Source organism: Sceloporus occidentalis, unplaced genomic scaffold (assembly GCF_023333645.1).
Source record: "Sceloporus occidentalis isolate IW3139 unplaced genomic scaffold, rSceOcc1.0.p SCAF_3, whole genome shotgun sequence".
In the NCBI taxonomy this organism is placed as follows: domain Eukaryota; kingdom Metazoa; phylum Chordata; class Lepidosauria; order Squamata; family Phrynosomatidae; genus Sceloporus; species Sceloporus occidentalis.
The window spans coordinates 230,291,394-230,309,125 of record NW_028316983.1 but is presented as its reverse complement, the minus strand read 5'-3'; the positions used below and the strand labels follow the sequence as shown (position 1 = coordinate 230,309,125).

Sequence of the window (17,732 nt, the reverse complement as noted above, 5' to 3'; positions counted from 1 at the left end):
TAATAATTTCCAACAGGGTAGCCAGATTAGTCTGTTCCCTTGTGATACCTTCAAGACTAATGAGTTTTATTTGGCCTAAGGCTTCATGGATTAATACATCAGATGAGCTTTAAAGACTTTCCAGTGTCCTCACACATGGTTTCTGATTAAACGGTTGCAACATGGTGGCCTGTGAAGAATTTTGAAGGGCCAGGATAATGCTTTGCGGTGCATCAAAGTTAAAGAACCACCGCTTCTCAGTGCCCCTTCTATTTTGATTCTTCTGAGGAATGTCTGCCAAAGAACTCCAGTGCATCATGGAATATCATGGCATTGCCGTGATAGAAACATTTACTTCTCTAGTCTTGAACAGTGAGTTCACCTGCTGACAATTTCCTAGAGCAGTTCCCTAGTAATAATTATTTCACATTTGCTGAGATAAAAGCCAAGAAGAAAACTGCCATGTAAAGTCTTGATTCAGTGAAGTTTTCAGTTGGCACCAAGAGGGCAATAAATTTGGTGTAAGAGGAACTTCTCAGAGCCAAAGCAGCAGGATAAAAAGCCCCAGTTTCTGAAGATTCTAGTGTTATATATGTACATACAGATACCAAATTTCTGTTGGCTGGCATAATTACGTCATAATCAGTGGCAATGGCAGCACAATGATGATGTTGGCAGCAATGGCTGGAGTGAATTGATGGCAGGCTTAGCAGTGACAGAGGAAAAGCCAGAAAAAACAGCCTTCCTGCCTCTGAGCTCCTAAGGAACTGACAGAGCAGGTTTCTCTACTGATGGGGACTACATTCTATGCTTCACCCTACCATCACTGCACACCTATAAAAAGTGCATTCTGGTGTAACAGACAATTACATTAGCATCAAGCATTAACCTTAAGAGATATAGCTGTGTTAAACTGGAATATCAGTATGCAGAGGGATCTTACAGCACCTTTGTGACTAACTGTGCAAAAGAAGTTGCAGCATGAGCATTCGTAGGTTGGTATACTTTCTCAGAAGTGTTAACATACAAGTATCACTTTGCAAGCCTGCTGGCACTGTTACCACATATGAACAGAGATGTTTACCCACTTCATTCTATTTTATTTATTCAAATATTTCTATCTCAGCCTTAATCATGAGATCTCAAGGGCAATAACATCAATGAAGACAATTTAAAACAATACAGAATTGAAGACAATAAAATAATTTAAACAGATTAAAGACATATTAAACAATTCAATGATTTAAAATGACTGGTGGAAATCCTCAGGTGGACCATCCTCAGATATAGAAGGTATCCTCTGTGCTGGTTGAACTGTCCACCATTAATGATGTCCTTATTAAGAGATTCTCATTAAGCTTACAAAGAACCCCGAGTTCCCAGAACCCAGTTTGAATTTTCACTGCTTTGCTGTAGAATTTTTAGATTCCAAACATGACTAGTTCTGTTTCTCTTCAAGAATTCTCCATGCTTCTTAAATAAAGAAGATTTTCCATACTGTTTCTCCCATTTGCTATAAATGTTTTAACTGTTCTCTGAATTGGAAGAATGAGACAGCCTGGGCTGTCCTGAATCGTCTGCTGAGTATTTTTGCTAGATCCAGAGGAAGCTCTCAAAAACATGCACATCTGACTATCTCTTTTCAGGTTGAAAAAAGCAACCATTACCTTTGAAAATATGTTTGAGGAAGTACCCATCATAATCAAGAATTCCTACCTTATCAACGTTCTTCTTTGGGAGCTAGAAAAGAAGTCAGCAGTAGCAGCAAGACATGAATTGCTCAGTCTTGCAAGCAGGTAAGTGCTTCTTCCTCATTCTTCACATTAGACTTTTGTCAAAAATCATCCTGTAAGTTTGAGATGTACTTATTTACTTATCCTTCCAGAATATAGTAGAAATATAAGTTAAAGGTTTGCATATTGAGATCATGTGAAGACAGGTTGGAGAAAGATGTAGAATAAAGGTTTACACTGTTAAGTTTCAAAATGTTGCTAAGCAGCCTGTGCTAAGCACAACATAACAGGATTTCCTTCCCCCAAAACCCTACCTGCCTCACACTGTAAACAATAATTTTTTCCTCTCCAATTTATATTTCTCATGTGTCTCTGTTGTTTCTCTTTGAGATCTCATGCATATGAGTCACTTGCACCTGTGCACTGCATTATTCAGAACCTTCTAGAGCTGAGCAACCATTTTAGCACTAGTCCTGCCCTTCTACTATGTGACAAGAAATTATTCCTGCCTTGCCCCTCAGTTCATTTTCATTTGTGGCTGCTGCTACTGCAACCGCAACAGGAACACACTTAGCAGTCTTCTTCATCAGAGTTTTCCTCATCAGCTAACTGAACTTTTTCTTTCTTGGCCACCAATCACCTGTTAAGTACTCTTTGCCATATTATTTTAGTCCCAATGATGTCAAATGATCTTTCGAGAGCTTATGGCTCCAAAATGGACTTCTAAGAGGTGTTTCATGGAACAGCCAATCCCAGTGCCTGTTGTGTTTGGAGAAGAATCATAATGTTGAGTTTGCTTGCATTGTCAGGCAACCACACCTCAGGTATTCAGAAATTATTCATTGATATTAAAAGCCCTCCTTTGGAAGATAGCTATAAAAGCTGTGGTTTGTGTTGTCAACCACAGGCACCTGTATATGAGTTCAGTTTGTATCTTCTCTAGACCTCCCCTTCTAAGGAACTGTTAGTCAAAAACACATCAATACAACTGTCATTGTCATAAGCTTGAGGCTTAGTATAGAGAGGTATGGATTCAAGCCTGGTACCCCTCACCTAGACATTGGTATCCCCACATTGACAGGCCTAGGCCATGCCAACACCTGATAGGGTTTTTTTTAGAAGTAGTTGAATAGAATGAAGCACCCTGTTAAGGAATCAGCCTCGCAAAAGAACATGGAGCAGAAAAAGCATGAGCAAAAGAAGAAGGAGAGGGACAGTGAGGAACAATCTTCCATCACAAGTTTCATTTTCCTCAAAGAAGTTCTATCCGTCACTACTTCTTGTCATCCAGAAAGAAACAAACAGAAGATACTAAACATTGTGAGACATTTCACCATGCTACCACATTAGCATAATAACAGTCCCATTTCTCACAACACTAGACTGCCCTTACCTTGTGTGGGGATCTACAACAACAAACTCATGGGTACTCAATTTTGTTCTGAGAGGAGTGTGTGCAAGCTCTTATCACCCTGAAGCTTGTTCGCACCACATTACCATGTCAGGTACTTCAAAAAGATGACTGCACACTTTTAACAGAAGGGAGTAATAGTTCAAATCTCCGCATATTCTCGGCATCAAGGGTTCTTGTCATTTCACCATACAAAAAGTGATGATGGATTAAGACTAATTCTCAGACTTCAATAAATCAAGTTTTAACCCCCCCCGCTAAACATTTAGAATGATCCCCCCCCACATCTCTTCTGCCAGTACTAGATGAAGATTGGTCTGTGATTATAGATCTTAAAGGTCCATATTTTCATATAGCCGTCAGACTGTCTCTTCATGATTATCCTAGGTTCATTGTTGGGAATATGTGTGACCAGTTTTGGGATTTGTTGCTATATTTCTTGAGATATTATTCAGCAGCATTTCCTTCAAGATTCTAGGCTATGGGCAAATCTTCCTGTTTCACTCATCCCTTGGTTAAAAGAATTTTTGAAAGGTCACAACAAACTTCATCCACTGATAACAGAAACAGAGTTGGTCTTGTCCTAGCTATCGCACAAACCATTTGAGTCTATGGCATTTTGAAACTGGAGACTGCTTACTTGTTAGACAGTTTTTCTTGTGGTCAACATATCAGCTTGAAGGACATGAGAACTTTTGCTTTGCTAGTAGATCCACCAAATGTGTGAATTCACAGATGACTACTTGAAGAAACAGTCACCAGTAAGCAACCTTTTCTCTCTGCATTTTCCCCTCAGACTTGCATCAGTTGTTTCAATGTCTGTGTCACCCACTTCAGTAATACTTTTAATATATTTTTCAAAGACATAACCATGTTAGTCTGGAAAAAGGGTATGTAAAGGGATCTTTTAGCATATTTGAGACTAACTGAAAGAAAGCTGGTAGCATGGGTTTTCGTAGACTTGAGCCTGCTTCCTCAGATGCATGCTCATGGATCTGAGGAGGTAAGTTCAAGTATACAAAAGCACATGTAAGTTTTTTTTCTTTCAGTTAGTCTCAAAGGTGCTACAAGTTCACTTTGCATATTCATTTATCTTTGTTACTTAGGGAAATAATTATGTTTTCCAGGCCACACCAGTTGAGTTAATGGTATGCATGTTAAAAGATACATAAGAACCACAAAGTTTTGAAACCACTTTCTTCACATTTATATGATTTTTCAGCTTAAACATCTTCTAATTCAGGAGGGTTTGTCCATAGTTTTCCATAGTTTTGTGTTCATATTAGAAATGGGGTTCAAAAATGTTTTGCAACAAAAGGCTTTCACAAACCTAGGAAGCTAGGTGGGGGGTATAAAGCTGGACTCAACAAACATGGCCAATAATTAATTTCTTGTCCATCTGTTTGTATTACTAGAGAAGAGCAAGTCTGAGCATTGGGTGCCTAGCAGAGAACTATGGAAAAACTGCTAGCATAGTTAATACAAGCTTATCACTTTGTCTCTGATGACATCTGCTCATGTAGTCTTTTCACATATTTTGCTGCTTGCTCTCATTGCCAAGGACACATCAGAATACTGTAGATTTTACCAGTAGTATCCTAGTGCAAAACCCTGCCCTGACAAATTGACCACAGAGAAAATCTTATGAAATAGCATTTTGTTGCCAAACCTTTTCTTGCCTACAAAATATGTGAGGCTTGTGATAGGAATTCAGCCTGTGCTGGATGGGGTCTCACACACTCTGAAATCTCAAGTTTGCAGCTTGGGCGTGCTTCCAGACTCAGATCTTAGACTGGATACCCAGGTTTCATCTGTTTCCAGAAATGCATATGTACAATTAAAACTTACTCTAAACTGCGTCCATTCCTTGAGACATAAGATCTGGCTATAGTGGCACATGCCTTAATTACATTACATTTGGAATACGTTAACATGTTCTACTTGGGGCTGCCTTTGGAAACTGTTTGGAAATTTTAGCAGGTGTTACGTGCTTCTTTGGGTCCCACACCGGAAGAAAGACAGGATATAAATAATAAATAAATAAATAAAATAATCACTAAATACAATGAATTGTTTTATTGTTTATGAAATGCTTCTGCATTAGTTGCAGTATAGTAAAGTAGGTTAATATCTTGTACATGCCCATGGTTGTACTTTTCTGAAAAAGATCATTAGTCATTGGACATAGATATAAAAAGGAACAGATACTTCTTGCGGGATCTATGAGTTCTAAGTTGTGGCAGTTTCTAAAAGGGTTTTGCTGTTTGTCTGAAGCCCTTTTCCTGGGAGTGGAACTGTTCCCAGAAAATCAGTTATTAGTTGAAGCAATGCCACAGATTCTCAGGTGGTTGAACAGGATGTTCTAAAACAAGAGTATATGGCAGAGGAAGCAATGAGGAGCAGTCCTAGCTGCTTCTTGTTATTTGCAAAATGGCACGCAAAGACCTTTCAGCTCCTGAAGTTGTATGTGGGACCTAGGAAAGAATCCACTCAAAGCAACACATTTATAGCTCACACGGATTGCAGTTAGAGAGGGTTAAGTATTTCTGTAGCTCTTCTGTCTAAATGAATGGGATGTATACTTGCATAACTTTGTCTGAATTCAATGTTTAAAATGAAAAATGTTTATAGTTCTGATTTTTAATATAGTACGGATCCCTAATACCTTACTTGTCTGTTTTCCCCTTCCACTGGAAAGAAAATAATTTTTTCCCTAAACTTTTTTTTACATGAATGATTACCACCAGTTCATTATCTTAATTCCCTATTTTGCAGCATTAACTTAAAATAGTACCTTGAACTAAGTTGACCATTTATTTTTTCCCCTATTTAATGTAATTCCATTTAGATTTGCATGCAACTTAGTGACTGGAGTCCCTGTGTTAGATCACAATGTTCATAAAAACAATTTCATTAAATACTTAACATTTGCAAAGTGAAAATCATAAAAGAAATGGATCCGCACAAAAAGACTGCAGGAATGGGGGGTTGGAAAATTGAAAACCAGGCATTTAACTCTTTGAAAACCAGGCATTTAAAAGACTGGAATCAGCCAGTATAACCATCTATACTCTCTCCAGTCAAGACAGTTAGTGGTACAGAAGGGATGAGTCTAGCTAGGATTGGCAGCAGAATGGTATATATGCCAGCTTTGCCAACAAAACTGAAATAAACATAAGTCATTCATTCTTGTGAAATGTACATAGATTACAACCTCTATCGTCCTTGATATTAGTCATGCTTACTAGGTCTGATATGAGTTTTAATTTTAAAAAACAAACATCTGGAGTGAAGCACTTTGGGAAAATCTGGTATTCAATGCAAAACTAATGTTCCCTCACTTCTGGCTAGGCCGACTAGGCCTGATGGGAGTTACAATCCAGCAACCTCCCGAGGACTGCGCATTCCCCATCTCTCCTCTACAATATTGGGACTATATGTAGCAAAGCTGATGATTTACAGTTTCTGTTTGCCTCTCTGACTAACACTGAGTTGTAACATATAGGAGTAGTTTAAAGAATGGTGACCACATTGAGAAAAATAAAAATGCTTGGAAAGTTACTTATTTGGACTAAAAGTCCCAGAGTCAGCAGTATTTTAAGTCACATCCCTATATCAATATCCATCAACTTCATATTTAAAGAAAGAGCCAAATAAATGGCCAATATTGGAACTGTTGTCTCAGATTATCTTTTGAGTAGATTTAAATTTGCTGTAAATTCAGAGAGAAGGATTAGTTAAATCTGCTGTAGAAAGAAAATATTGGCCAGTCTTCACAGTTGCAAATCTTTGTGTGTTTCAGTAATCACTTTGGAAAGAGCCTTCAGTTATTGATGGATAGAGTGGACGAGATGAGCCAGGATATTGTAAAATACAACACCTACCTAAGGAACACCAGCAAGCAGCAGCAGCAGAAACATCAGGTTGGTTTTCAGGGGCAGGCTGAAGCACGTCACTTTGGGTGAAAGCATAATATTATGTGGCTTCTGTAATAGGATGCAAATTGCAGGATCTTTATATTGCCTCTCCTAAATATACAGAGCCAGTTCAGAAAGCTAATCTCTCCATCCTAGACCTTCATTACATGCAAAGCATAGGCTTGATTGCTGTGCCGTGACTCCATCCAGCTCCTTCGCTTGCCAATATAATATGCAGGAGCAAATTTATGAGAAGAGTTCAGAGATGGAAAAACAGTTTAGAAAGAAGGGGAAATCTAGCACTGTTACAGTCCAGTCCTTGCCTAACTTACAATTGCTGTGGATGTGGTTCATTGCAGCACAGTCACTCTGTTCATTATACTTAGATATAGAGCATTTGTGTTCACAAGCAAGCGGTTTTGGTAAGTAATGCACCGCCTCAATGCCAAGTATAAGAATAAATTTACCTGATAAGCTATCTTTTTGTCATTTTCTCCCTTCATCATGTTCTCCCAGTTCTTTCCACTTTCTCACTGTCCAAGATAACAGAACTTTATGCTCCTATGTTCTAACATTTCCTAAATTAGGGTGTATTTTTGGTTTTCCTGTCAGGCATTAAAATGTCACCAGATACTTCTTTGCTCAACAACCAGAAATTGAAGAAGACCAGGATTTTAAAATGTTTGCCATCTAAGTAATGAAGAACTACCACATACTCTTCTCCCATTTTAATAGTGTCTCTTGCGCTCTTTAACATATGAACATTAAGAGAAGAGTAATTAGTTCATACGAATTCAGAGACATAGCCATGTTAGTCTCGAATATCAGTATGCAAAGGGATCTTGTTGCACTTTTAGTCTCAAAGGTGTTACAAAATCCCTTTGCATAGTTCATGAGTTACTCACAAGAAGAACTATGAGGTTATTGAGAATACACATTTTGCTAACTGCTCTGTATTCCATCCTGCTGGCCTTGCAGCATATGGTGCCTTGAAAATTAATTTACACATTTACTAGACTCTGATTGAAATAAGTTAAAAGAAGCACAGCTGCTTTACTCCACTAGTGGGAGAAACTGTCACTTCCATTCTAGTTACATTTATAAGGCCTCCGTTTCCACCAGGAAGTTCCAGATGCCATGATTCTCTCCTCCTCTTGTGGCAAAGGTTAGGTTGAGAGAAAGTGGCTGGCTCAGGATCACCTAATGAGTAGGGACTAAAACCTGGAACGTCCAAAGCCCAAATGAGTACTTTAACCCCAGTACCACACTGATTCACATCCCATCCTTTCTCCTGTGTCCTATCTTACAGATTCTCTCCATATGTTAAAATTTGAAGACATTGGAGAACTCTGTGGAGCTTTTTGCAGGGAAGGGGGACTGTCTTGAGTGTCTTTTCCCCCTTCTAGTGTTTTGACTTCTAACTCCACACTTAACTTCATGAGGTACAGTTGAATGAGACCAAATTTCATGGGGTAAGTTGACCGCATCCAAAATGGACTCAAGGCCATAAAAATGTGAGGGGCCTGCATATCCTCTGTAGGCTGTTATCTGAAATCAGTTTTGAATGGCAGAAGCCTTGAGTCTGCCTTTCAACCTTGGGATGGAGGTAATGCTTCTGGAAACTTCTAGGTCATGATTGGCTTTTTCACAACATTTCATATTGAGGCCTGTCTTGCTTCAGAAGCCTCTGGCAGTCATGCCAAGTTGTTTCAAGCTACAAACGTAGCAATATCTCTAAGGCATATAACTAAGATTATCTTCTCTTTTTACATTTCTAGCCACCTTTGGGCTAGCCTCCTTCAATCTTTGGACTGTTGAAAACTGGTAAGGATAGATAGGTCACCTAATGAAAGAAAGATGGAAACTCCTTTGTTCTACCAGGTAGAAAAAAAGTCAGACCTCTTTTTGAAGCCAAGTGGCAATTTATAAAACATGGTGTTATGTTTCTTGTCTGAAAAAGGACAGAGCGTTTTGAAAGCTGGGTCAGTTTCATGAAATGATCTAAATCATGTTAAGGCAACTCCTGCACATTCTCTGTATGAATTGTGGGGATACAGTTTGCATCACGTAGCCTACTTCTCTGTTTCTGTACCCTTCCAGTATCAGCAAAGACGTCAGCAAGAAAACCTGCAGCGTCAAAGTCGAGGAGAACCTCCTCTCCCTGAAGAAGACTTGAACAAATTGTTCAAACCACCACAGCCTCCTCCCAGAATGGAATCCCTGCTGATTGCAGGTAATGACTTGGAGATGGGTGGATGCTTTCCCTTCCTGCTTATTTTCTGTGTGATAATAATAATTATTTATTTATACCCCGCTCTTCAGCCAAGACTATCAGAGCGGCTTACAATTTGTTAATCAGACAATCAGATCTGGAAGCTAATAGGGAATAAGTGCTGCCTTTTTAAAGTACTTTTCAAAGAACCTTATATATGTACTACACTAAAGCTACTGCCTTTTTTTCAAGGCAAATATTGTAAAACTAATGTAACAGTCTTTTTAAGATAAACAGTTATGTTAGATCCAAATTGAAATTGCAAAAGCCATTAGCCCTATTCAGGAGTTTAACCATGTTGAAGGGAGGGGGAGCATACTGGCCTCACCTTCAGTGTCATTCCACATGTGTAAAAAGCAACAGTAGAGGTGGTGGTTCCAGTATGATTCCCCCTCCTTCCATTATTCATTGAGTAATGCTCTGCAACAGCTGGAAGAGCCTCCTCAGTTTTGGGAGGCTCTGTGTGATAGAAAACCCTAAATTTCCAAAGGCACTGATCTCATGGAAAGCTTTCATACATATTGGAATATTTCATCTTTAGACTGTTGTTCTCCAGCTGTGGAGTGCAGTGATGGAGGGAGTGAGGTCAATATGCTCTCTCCCCCCATATATATTCAGCACAGTTATATAATAGTGCACCTGCATCATATGTGGGCGCACTATATGAGGCTTTCAGCTTATGCTGAAGCTGCACAACAGTAGAATGGTGTGCATGCCCAAGCCCCATTATACTGAATGGGGCTCAAGCATATGCATTTTTTGGCTTATGCGGGGAGTCTGGAAAGGATTCCCCTGCGTAAGATAAGGCTCCACTGTACCTGAATAGGGTGAGTGTATGATATGCATCTGTGTTGCTTCCCAAGATAACATTCATAAAGTTCCTAGTCAGTGTCCCATCCACATACCAGTTAGACCCAGACCTGCTTAGAGTCATCAAGGGAACAACATTACACACTTCAGACTATGTCCCAGAACTTTGTTATTGACTTTTAATCCAAAATTGAAGATCCGACATTGCTGGTTCTCCTACTGCCAGTTTCTTTACAGAAAAAATTCTTTACCCAGCTAGTTAGCACCTTTATATTTTTTGCCATTGTTGGAGGTGAATGCTACAGTAAGTGAGAGGAAATCTTAGTGCATGTTTTTTTTTTAAAAAATAGTTTATCCTTTGTTTCTTAAAAAAAAAGGGTAAACTATTTTAAAAAAAGAACAAGAATAAAAGAATGGGTGATACTGAAGAACAATAATCTGTTAGAACTGGAGGGGGACGGTTTAAGCTATGGATGGCACACGTACCTAGTGTATGAAAAGGACAAAACAAATAAAGCCTTTAACAACCATTGTGTTAGGAAAGCTATGATAAGAGTGTGGAACAAACATAGGAGAAGAATAATACCTAAAAAAGCAGGTTGGATATCCCCACACAAGGCATTTTACAGAAAAGAAATGATTAGAGAAACAAAATGGTACAAATATTCGGATATTCTTGAAAAAAAAATGGTAAAACAGTACTAAGAACAAGAGAGGATCTAAATGCCGAAGGGTGGAATATAAATTGGTTCACATATAGACAGATTCTTGAGAGGTATGCAATAGACAATAAAGAGCCGGGATTAGATTTGGATGAAGGAAAATCGGAGTTAGGAAAAACTTTGCTAGATGTAGATAACAAAATAATTGGGAAATTATACGAAATTCTGCTAAAGTACAAAATGGAAGATGAAGTGGTAAAAGAACAAATTATTAAGTGGGCAAAAAATATTGGTCACAAGATTCAACTCTCACAATGGGAAAAAATCTGGAAGGATAATAACAAGTTCACAGTCTCTCAGAGTACTCGAGAAAATTTCTACAAAATGTTTTTCAGTGGTACCTCACACCAAGCAAACTTGCAAAAATATATAAATCTAATTCCAGCTTATGTTGGAAATGTAAAAAAGAACCAGGAACCTTCTACCATTGTTGGTGGACTTGCAAACGAGCAAGGAACTTCTGGAATATGATAAACGAACAGATTGGGCTAATTCTCAAGAAAAAAATACAACTCAGACCAGAATTTTATTTGTTAGAAATATTTGGAAATGTAATAGAAGGGGCGGATGAAAAGATTGTATATTACATGATAGCCTTGGCTCGCACTTGTTACGCACAAAAATGGAAATGTGAGGAGAATCCAACTTTGGAAGAATGGTCAATGAAATTATACGATGGGATGGAGATGGACAAACACAAGCATTAAGAAACAATCCTAGAGAACAATTTAATGAAGATTGGCGTAAGGTAACAGACTTTTTGGAAGCAAAATGGGGAAGAATAGCAGTGGTAGGTTTGCAATAGTTGATTTGGGAGATTGGATCCACGAATAAAGATTTCATTATAAGAAAGTCAAACTCAAACAATGAATATACAATTATTGGCAGGTAGGAAGTCAGGATGAATGAAGAAATGAAGAGGTATGAAGTGGTTTTTGTATGAATTGTATGTAGGTGTAAGTAAGATTTAGAAGAAGCTAGAAAATAAAGCTGAGCATAGAGAAGAGGAAGTCGGAGTTAAGAGAAGTGGGGGGGAAGGAGGGAATAAGAAGTAGGAGGAAAGGAAGGAGAAGGAAAGTAGAAAGTGAAGAGGATTAGTGTATGTAGGGTAAGTAGGGTATAGGAGAATTAGAGGTGAGTTGAGTGTCAGAAGGAGAATGAGAGGAAGGTAATGTAAGAAGGATGTAGAAGTAGTAGTAGTGGTTGGGGTTTTAAGAAGGGTAGGAATGGAACTTGTATAAGGTAAGGCTATATTACGACTTCTTAATGTTTGATATTGTATTTAGGGATGTAGAAGATTTGTTTATATGTGTATTTGTAGTAAAATATTGGACATAGTCTGTATATTTTGTAAATATGTAAGTATGTTTTATATCAATAAAGTTTTTATATAAAAAAAATAAAAAAAATAAAATAGTTTACCCTTTGAAAGAAGGATAGAAATTAAAGTCTAAAAGTGATAGAAAATGGGCTATACCGTGTAGAAACTGTGGACATATGAGGCTGGAGAACTGTCTTCATGCTTTGAAAATGATCAGCTGCTTAAAAGCTACATGTAAATTGTCCCAGTGTTTTAACTTGGTCCCCTTTCTCAAGATGATTCAAGAGCAAGAGCTAAAGATAACATATTGATAACTACATTTGAAGTGTAATTTCATGAGCACTGAAAATGCTGCTACTCAAATGATCTGATACTAATGGGACACAGTGTCATGATTTTATAGCATAATTGTATAGCTTCTATCTTTTTTGCTTTGTTGTGAATGAATATGGTTTGAATTCTGGTAATGAATTCTCCCAGCAGCTCAGTCCTTGTTAAAGAGTTGGAGGAGCCAAAAAACTTAATGAAGCATTCTCCCTTTCCTGTATTTGGGGAAGACACAGTCTATTTATGCTCTGGCAATCTAGAGCCAAAATGTTTTGGGTCCCACCACCACCACCACATTTTAGCAGAGTCAGGAGAAGAACTGAAAGTGTTCACTATTTTAATTTACACAGAATTAAGTTGGAGATCAAAGCTAACACTTAGCTGGTTTTGTCCTGAGGCATATAATGGTGTTTTTTTCTTTTTAAAGTAGAGCATTAAATTGAAAGTGCATTGGTCTTAGCTGTTTTAATTTTGATACTCTGGCTTTGTTGCTTTGCTCTTCCTGACAAGAAAGGGAAATACATTGTAGTTGCAGCATGTATACCAGAGGGACAGGACACTTTATTTGTACAGTACTTCAGAGAGAGACCTCTGTCTGACTTGAGAAATGGCTAGTAGTGTGAGCTAGCTAACAAAAGCCTGGCCTACAAAATGTCACCTTGATGAGGCAAACAGAATTGCCAGGTCTATAGCAAAAGCAGTGTAACTTGCACAATCCTATGAGGTTGCACGATCTCTTGTGGTTGTCCTTTCTAGATTTTGTCTAACAAGTGTTTAAATTTTTAGGATTGTGGATTTTCAACAGTTCTCAAAGCAGATAGCACATATCATCTGACAACCAATGCCCACAATTATCCATTATAAAAAAATAAAAAGAAGAGAAATACTTGTGTTTCTTAAACCCAAAATAGGTTCAAGATAAATAGAAAAAAATAGTTCTTTGAGTCATATTGATAGAATCCACAGATTTAATTTTTAAGCATAATTTTACATTTAAAAGCATTCAAAACAAGGTTAGATATCCCTATCAATAAATGAAACTCTAACAGATCTTTTCCATATTCATTAATTGCGTGTGTTTTTGTTTTGTTTTTTCCAAATGGGAAGACAGATTTTTTTGAGGTTATCACATTGGATCAGTGACAAGACAGTTGATTCTCCTATCTAATATTCTAGCACAAGGCATGCTAACCAGTTGTAGCTATTCTGCTGTCATTGTTGTAGCTTTGCTTCTTGTATTCATCTAGCTACAGACATGCCATATTTAATGACCAGGAGAGTTTTGCCATCCCAAAACTGATTCTGCCCAAAGTCATCCAGGTCAAACAATTTCCTTGCCTTGAGAAGTAAATACAGTTGGCCCTCCTTATACATGGATTTTTTATACATGGATTCAAGCATCTATGGCTTTAAAAATTTCAAAAAAGGTATACATTTCAAGCCTTGATTTTACATTTTATATAAGGGACATCATTTTGCTATGCCACTGTGTTTAATGGGACTTGACCACAGACAGATTTTGTTATTCACGGCGGTTCCCAGAACCAAACCCACATGGATAACAAGGGTCCACTGGCCCGGTACAGATGGGCCCGATGCGTAGTGCTGGTGCTGTGCTAGGGTTATGGGACTGCGCTGCAACCGCATGGTCCCTAACCCTAGCATGTACGGCGTGCACGATAATGGCAGCGCCCTGTGCACACGGGCACTGCCATTATGACGTCACGGCCACTTATGGTGGCCTAAATGTGGCGCGAGAAGGAGCTCCAAAATGGAGCTTCATCTGGGGCACGCCTCATTCCCACAGCCACCAAATGGCTGCAGGAACAGTGCCAGGGAGAAAAGGGCCGAGTGGCTCCTTTCTCCTCTGGCTGCGGCTGTCGGGGTGTCCTGGGACATGAAGCCCCAAGGACACCCCTTTTCCAGGTCACAGGAAAGCGGCATTTTGCTGCATCTCCGTGGTCTGGAAAAGCGCCAGTCTGTACCGCGCCATTGTTAGGACCACTTTTCATTTTTTCTCGGTATAGAAGGGAGCAGAGGAAAAGCTAAAGGAAAAAAGAGCCTCCTGGGAATCTCATTGGCCCTAGCACAGAACAGATTTTGTCCCCCTCAAGAGTACCTGCACATCCTATTTACTTTGTCCCATGAAATGTAATGGTGCTGTCCCAAACTCTGTCTCTTTGGTATGCCAAAATGTGATATAGTGTTGAGTGAATGGGGTGGAATGTCAGAAACTGAGCTTGGTAACTTTTAAAAAAACAGATAGTAGCTTCTGTTCTTCAAAGTGAAGAATTCATAATTCGTTTCCCTCTTCCTCTCTCCTCTCTCCCCCTCTTTTTGCTTGGTTGCAGGTCAAATCAACACTTACAGCCAGAACATCAAGGAGTTCACTGCACAGAATCTGGGAAAACTCTTCATGGCTCAGGCACTTCAAGAGCACAACAACTAGCAAAAGGAGATGCTCAGAGTCTCAATTCATTTTTACTTAAGATGTTTTCCATTGCTCCTTGCAAAATGAACCGTGAATGAGACTCATGTGTTTTGAGTAGAGTTATCCTTCTTCTAAAGGAAAATAAAAAAGAGACCAATTTAAAAACTTTTTTTAGCATGTGCTTGTTATTGACTGTTGGGCTGCTATCTCCAGATTTCTTTATTTCACAGGCTCTGACTTGCACGCTAGTGTTTGATCTAACAGATCTCTTTATGTAAAGATTTTAAACTTGCCATTTCAATAAAGGAGGCAGGAGGAACCTTCCTGTATGCAGTGACAAAGGTACTTTTACTGAAGAAATACCGTCTTTGGGAAGAGTTACTCAGCCAAGGCTGCTTCTGAGTTAAATTTCCCACTTTGCATTTTAAAAAATATGCAAGAAAGCTGCTGGAAACTGACTGAGAAGACACATCTTTTTCAGATCTAAGTATAAAGGCTGAACCAGATGTGCTGTCAGGAAAGATCTTCAAACTGGATTCTTCTATGTTGTTTGTTTCTTAAGAATAGATACAGCCATAAGTGAGGCCCTAATTCTAAACTTGCAGGAAAAAAGTTGTCTTTCTCTGTGTGGAGAAACACAAATATCTGTAAAGTCAGTGATAGTGAACCTTTGACTATCCAAATATTTTGGACGAGAACTTCCACAGTTCTGAAAAATGTGTCATGCTGTGTAAAAGGTTTGCCCCTGCTTTCTATAAATTTTATCCTGTGAACCAAGTAGATTTTGGAGAAAGGGGGAGTCAGGAAAATGGTGCCAAACTAAAGGGTCATCTCCTCCTGCAACACAATGGTTTCTAAATTACACACACAGTGCTTTGCATTTAATGTTCTAAAAAAGCATGATCACTGATTTTGTCCCAATATCTGAGCCTTGTCTTAGAACTGACTGTTCTGTTCAGTAAGGCGATTCACAACTTCTGTTCTCCAGCTCTCTCTCTCTTTAAATCTGAATAGTCAAATGAAATGCTTGAGAACCCTGCTTCAGCAAACACCTTCCTTTCAGTGGGTTTCAGCAACAAGTGAACAAAACGGTAGGTAGGAATTTTTCTCTTCTCAAAACAAAAAATAATTATCCAAAGAGTGGAAAAATTGTTCAGTGTGTTCACAATCATGTGGTTTTTGATGGGGACAGATGCATTTTCTTCTCAGGAAGTTAAGAATGTCTTTGCTTTCATCTGGAAATGTCAAAAAGGGGAATTAATTCACATTAACCTGAAAAAGACAACTTCACAGGGACACTGGTGGAAGTAAGGACTAGCCTGAAACACAGTAAGTTACGAGAGTGTAAAATCCCATTGTCAGATCAGAAAGTTTTGCCCCTTCCTCAGCCTTAATTTTAGAGATTGTTCACATTTATGTAAATAAATATGCAAATAGTTGCAAACCTTGGGCAACTGGCAAAGTGTCAAAGGAGGCCATGTAATTTCAAAGTTCAGAGCCCTTGTGTGTGAATAGTTTCTGCAGTGTGCTTATCTAAACTCTTCGATCTGATGAAATATCCTGTTACACCGCACAATATTAACCATTGTAAGTGCCACATTCTAGAGAACTTATTTTCAGGAACCATGATCTAAATTGTTATGTATTTGGCAAGGGATTCAAGTATTTTTGATTTTTGTTAAAAAAGCCAGAGTAGTAAATAGAAATGCAAATATATTTGGCTGCACTGGGGTTCTGAAAAGAAATAGGAAGCTACCACTGTCCAAGTATTGGACTGTAAAGTCTATCATTCCTAGCCAGTGCAGCCATCGGCACATTGGAACACCAAGAAAAACCTGTAAAACTTCAGAAATATTGGGGGAGAGACAATGAATGGGTTTCAAGATGTAGATCAGTTGCTTTTGGTGATTTTCATTATGTAATTTCAAGAAGGACAACCTGTTGCAGAAAAAGCAAGTTTTGTGGCAGTGTAAAGACTAATGAGTTAAATTTGGTGCAATTTTTCATGGACTGCAGCCCACTTCATCAAAAGTGATAACATTTTAAAGTAGCAACTCTTTACTGATACATTTCTCAACTGTAACTGAGACAATTACTTTTTGATAGAAAGTCATAAAGCCACTCATTGACTTTGTACTACAAAACAGTCCCTTCCTATCCACTTTGTTCTTTCTTTGACATTTCACAATAGAGCATACTTAGTGATGCAGTCCATATAACTGCAAAAGTATCCAAATGTTGCACTTACACCACAAAAAGAATTATGTTTTCTCTCATCATTACCATTGTAACATTACTTTGTTAAGCCTTAATTGTTGCAAAAAATATTTGTAAGTAATAAGTTACATGTAGCTATTTATTTCCAGGCTCTGGAACATCAAAGCTGGTATCATGTATGCAAAACACAATAGCTCTGGGAGCCAAATGCAGCCCTTGTTGTGTACCTCCCCACCCAGATATATAGCTACAAAAAGAACAGTGGAACATGTGCCCCTCCAGATGGTGGTCTACATCTTCCATCATACCCAGCCATAGTTAGTATAATCAGTGGTAAAATACAATGGGAGATGCAGCCCACCAACATCTGGAAAGCCACATTTTCTGCCGTCCTGAGTTATAGCTTCAAGACAAACTCCCAGCCCCTAGTCCTCATCTGTGAGCAAGGCCCGTGAGAAATTATGAAGGTCCCATCACTTGCCTGTTCCTTTGTGTGGTTAGGTGGTTGGTCTGCAGACCTATTGGCGGGATACAAACCGCCGCTTTGCGGCGCTTCCCCGCCGCCGCCATTTGCTCCGAGCGGGAGCTGCAG

The 17,732-nt window shown here is 38.7% G+C and overlaps 1 protein-coding gene across 1 annotated transcript in view; it reads left to right on the top strand.

Moving 5' to 3' along the window:
• Nucleotides 1-15,088, top strand: part of LOC149317586 (eukaryotic translation initiation factor 3 subunit H) — an 89,483-nt gene extending 74,395 nt beyond the window's left edge. The window contains exons 5-8 of the mRNA XM_089517865.1: nucleotides 1,626-1,775; nucleotides 6,926-7,046; nucleotides 9,141-9,273; nucleotides 14,844-15,088. Of these exons, the coding sequence (XP_089373991.1) occupies nucleotides 1,626-1,775; nucleotides 6,926-7,046; nucleotides 9,141-9,273; nucleotides 14,844-14,941 (502 nt within the window). The 3' untranslated portion in view covers nucleotides 14,942-15,088. The remainder of the gene's footprint in view (nucleotides 1-1,625; nucleotides 1,776-6,925; nucleotides 7,047-9,140; nucleotides 9,274-14,843) is intronic.
• Nucleotides 15,089-17,732: the final 2,644 nt, after the last annotated feature.